General features: G+C 45.8%; 1 protein-coding gene across 2 annotated transcripts in view; it reads right to left on the reverse strand.

The window, feature by feature from the left end:
- Positions 1-356: 356 nt before the first annotated feature.
- Positions 357-4,515, reverse strand: part of LOC147109878 (nectin-1-like) — an 18,317-nt gene continuing 14,158 nt past the window's right edge. Inside the window, exons 3-5 of one of the 2 annotated variants that reach the window (XM_086003907.1) lie at positions 4,223-4,345; positions 3,065-3,102; positions 357-561 (exon numbers count right to left, since the gene is read on the reverse strand). In XM_086003907.1, the coding sequence (XP_085860033.1) occupies positions 430-561; positions 3,065-3,102; positions 4,223-4,345 (293 nt within the window). In that variant the 3' untranslated portion in view covers positions 357-429. The remainder of the gene's footprint in view (positions 562-3,064; positions 3,103-4,222; positions 4,346-4,515) is intronic. The other variant, XM_086003908.1, reaches the window with a different exon arrangement.

Genomic DNA, 4,515 nt, shown 5'->3' on the forward strand with positions numbered 1-4,515 from the left:
TTGCTTAACCAGGAACCAATGTAGGTCAGCGAGCACAGGGGTGATGGGTGATCAGGACTCGGTGCGAGTTAGGACACGGGCAGCGGAGTTCTGGATGACCTCAAGTTTATGTAGGAAATACAGAATATAATCTTCTAATGTGGTAGAATAGAAGGGTTTCACTCTGAACTCTCCTTGCTGTACTTGTCCCGTGAGAGCGTAATACTGCATGGAATGGGAAACGTAGTTAAATAATTAGGAACAGTCAATGTATTAACAAATTATGAAATCCATGTCAGAAGTGTTCAATCCCTGAGTGCTGTCAGTGATTTATCAGTCGGAATAACCATAATAACATGGACAGATTTATTCCATTAACTGGTACAGACTTTCTTGCAAAGCAATAAATGGAACAATTTCACTTCATCCACTAAAAGTTGGATGTGTAGATTAGTGAATCACAATCGCATACACTGTCGTCTCGGAGTTAGGAACCTCTTCCTTTGGAACTTTTCTTGTTTGCCTCTCTCCTGCTTTTGAAGTGTGCAGCTTTAATAAGGCATATTCGATCTGACGGTCCTCCTGCGGAGAGAGAAATGTGCATCCATTGTCACTGGGTTCCTTGAAGGTGGGAGATGATCCATCGCTGTGCACTTAGAGCTTGAGCAAAGCCAAGGTTCTGCTCCAGTAACGGAAAGTTTCAGCCCGTTTACTTCGCACTTGGCAGAACAACCTGATCTCCAGCTCCTGGTTCTCCCAGGTGGCCGGCAATTGTTGCGGTCTGGGTGAGCCCGTGTTCGCCGTGTATGTTGAGTTGCACGAGGTTGCAGCCCCTTCTCAACTTCTGGCTGCACTTCAGTCCCGCTCCTGATCTTTGGCCACCCGTTGGGGAGGAGGGGAGCGGGCCAAGTTGGAGGACCTCCTCGTGGGACTGCTCCTGGGCCTGTCCAAGGTGGCCATCCGCAGGTCCAGGGAGAAGGCAGTCGAGGGGCTCGTGTGGCCCGGCCACCTGCCTCTCTTCCGTGGCTATGTCTGCGGCCGGCAGTCCCTGGAGAGGGAGCCGCTGGTGTCCACTGGTACGCTTGAGGCCTTCCGCGACCGGTGGACACCAGAGGGCCTGGAGTGCATCATCGACACCGCGAACAACATTTTGCTTTAATTTCATGCTTCATTTTGTTTTACTCATGATTTGAAGTTTATTGTCTGTGCCCCCTTTAAAAAGGGGGCATGTTTGTTCATTTCTATTGGCGACACCCGTCATCCTAATTGGCATTTTGCAAAAGTGTTAACTCCTGGTCTCAACACAGGCCAAAGCCGCATGGACCAGTGGACTCAACAAGAATCCTTTACTCTGTGACATATTCCAAGTTATGCAACATCGGACAGATGTGACTGGGTCAAGTCATACATCGATATTTCCGCAACAGAGCTCAGTCGACTACTCTCCAACTTCCTGCATCAATCAAAGTTTTCAAGATATCAAGGGGAACTGATAGGGTAGATAGAGAGAGAAACTATTTCTGCTGGTTGGGGATTCTAGGACTAGGGGACATAGCCTAAAAATTAGAGCCAGACCTTTCTAGAGTGAAGTTAGGAAACACTCCTACACGCAAAGGGCGGTAGAAGTCTGGAACTCTCTTCTGCAAATGACAATTGATGCTAGATCAATTGTTAATTTTAAATCTGAGATTGATAGCTTTTTGTTAACCAAAGGTATTAAGGGATATGGAGCAAGACGGATATATGGAGTTAGGTAGCAGATCAGCCACGATCTGGTGGAGTACTGCGTACAGTTTTGATCCCCTTATTTAAGGAAGGATATACCTGCATTGGAGGCAGTTCAGAGAAGGTTTGCGAGGTTGATTCCGGAGATGAGGGGGTAGTCTTATGAAGAAAGGTTGAGCAGGTTGGGCCGATACTCGTTGGAGTTTGGAAGAATGAGAGGGGATCTTATTGAAACATATAAGATTCTGAGGGGGATTGACAGGGTAGATGCAGGGAGGGTGTTTCCCCTCGTGGGGGAATCTAGAACTAGGGGACATAGTTTCAGAATAAGGGGTCACCCATTTAAATCGGAAATGAGGAGGAATTCCTTCTCTCAGAGGGTCGTGAATCTTTGGAATTCTCTTCCCCAGAGAGCTGTGGAGGCTGGGTCATTGAATATATTTAAGCTGGAGAGAGACAGATTTTTGAACGATAAGGGAGTGAAGGGTTATGGGGAGCGGGCAGGGAAGTGCAGTTGAGGCCAAGATCAGATCAGCCATGATCTTATTGAATGGTGGAGCAGGCTCGAGGGGCCAAATGACCGACTCCTGCTGCTACATCTTATGGTCTTATGATCTGATTGAATGGCGGAACAGGCTGGAGGGGCTGAATGGCCTCCTCCTGTTTCTATGTTCCTGTAATTCATAACATCTCCACATAATATTAACACCAAAAACACTCATTGCTTCTCCTTTCTGTGAACCTCTCACATAGATAATATCATTATCATCTAGTACAAAATGTGTCAAACATCTCAATGCTATTTTATGTTTACCCACTAAACCAGCTGTGATTAAGTAGCCTCTCTACACATTAGGGTATAACTCTGTGCTTGCACACACTTGGGAACGCAAGGCCTTGGCTCTCACCCACCTGAGTCCGAACTCTACGGACACAAATAAACGGAGGGTCTCCCTCTAGCGGAGTGAGTGCTCACTTCACATCAGCAAAGCAGAAACTCTACCTGTGTGGATTTTCGCCAGTTCAGTCCAAACACCCTTAAGCTTGATGCTAGCTTCGTATGTTGGTCAGACACATCACTGGCTCAAAAGCGATCTGCACTTTTGGAACAACGTTCAGTGGATAAGATCATCGATGGGAATTCTGGCTGATTTGTTCTCTGCCTTAGTTGAGCGATGCTGAGGTCAAGCGAAGGGCCCTCGAAATTCGAATGAATGAACAAAGCATTGTGACAGAGCATGGCAACCTCCTGATCCCCGTGACCCATTGTCACCACTTGGTGAATACGCCTCAGATTCTCTCTTTAATTAGTTTAATATTTTTATACTGTCTGCAAATGAAACATTGCTGGACAACATACCTGAACAATTTCCAACTGGGAAGGGTTGCTCTTGACACCTGAATCACAAAACAGGAATAGTGTCAGGAGTTATTGGGGTAATGGGTAGTTAAACTGAAAGTGTCTGTCTGTCTATCTATCTATCTATCTTTCAATCTATCTATCTATCTGTTTCTCTATCTGTCTATCTGTCTATCTGTCTCTCTATCTATCTATCTATCTATCTATCTGTCTCTCCATCTATCTATCAGTCTCTCTATCCATCTGTCTGTCTGTCTATCTAGCTTTCTATCTAGCTATCTGCCTACCTCTATTCATCTTTGTCTGTCTTACATTATTAATTACTGAAAACATACTGATGAGCATTTTAAAGGTACGTTTGTTTGTTTGTTACAACAGCTTCAGGCCGCAGACCTGGGCCTGGAATTTGGAATCTGTGGAATAGAACACCCACTTTGTCTTTTGGTGCCCGCCGTGTTTGACACTTTATCATTGCATTATGGCCAAGTGCTAATTCATCTTCTCGCTTATGTCCTTTCTCATGTTTATTGATGTTATTATTAGCAGTGCCACTCTGGCAGTTCCTGCTCTGAGATCTCTGCGCATCTCTAATTCTGGCCTCTTGAACATCCCTGGTTTTAATCACTCCACCGTTGGCGGCCTTGCCTTCAGGTGCCAAGACAGGGGGAGCGGGGGGGGGTGGTTGGGGGGGGTGGGGGGAGGAAGGAATTGAAGGGACATTCTGTGCTAAGGTAAGAGGCAGGAAAGATAAAATGTTGCAAATGGGGATGGCAAAATCATACAGCATGAAAAATGGGAGCAGGGGTTATAGCCTGAAATTGTTGGACTCAGTGTTGAGTCCAGAAGGCTGTAAAGTGTCTCTTACCTCAGCACAGAATGTTCCTTCAATTCCTTCCTCCGCTCCCACCCTCTCCCTGTCTCTGCACCTGTTACATCTCCACCTTTATCCGGTTCTGATGAAGGGTCCCAGACCTGAAACGTTGACTCTGTTTGTCTCTCCATGGATGCTGCCTGGCCTGCTGAGTGTTTCCAGCGTTTTCTGTTATTATTTCAGATTTCCAGCTTCCGCAGTATTTTGCTATTGACCTACATTTCTAGTTTGCTAACGTTACCTTGAACCTGTCCAGAGTATCTGAGTGTACAGGTTGCAGGCCTTACCTTCAATCCGTGTTTTCCACTTTAGTTTAGCTAAAATAATTATCATTGTGACCAGTAGGAGGAGCAGCATCACATAAACTGCAGCTGAAAGGATATGTTCGCGCCTTTTGTGCAGGGGAATCGCTGTGAAGGAAATGAATTATAAGTTAAATATAGTTCATATATTTATCTACTGAATTTCTCAGCAACTGCTGGGCTGAGATGGGGCAGAGGCGGCCAATGTTGTGGAGGTGGAATTATGTGGTCTTTGTGATGGAGCGGATATCGTGATGGAAGCTCAACTTGGGGGAAAG

Source organism: Somniosus microcephalus, chromosome 12 (assembly GCF_052327205.1).
Source record: "Somniosus microcephalus isolate GS21.2 chromosome 12, FLI_Smic_1.0, whole genome shotgun sequence".
In the NCBI taxonomy this organism is placed as follows: Eukaryota; Metazoa; Chordata; class Chondrichthyes; order Squaliformes; family Somniosidae; genus Somniosus; species Somniosus microcephalus.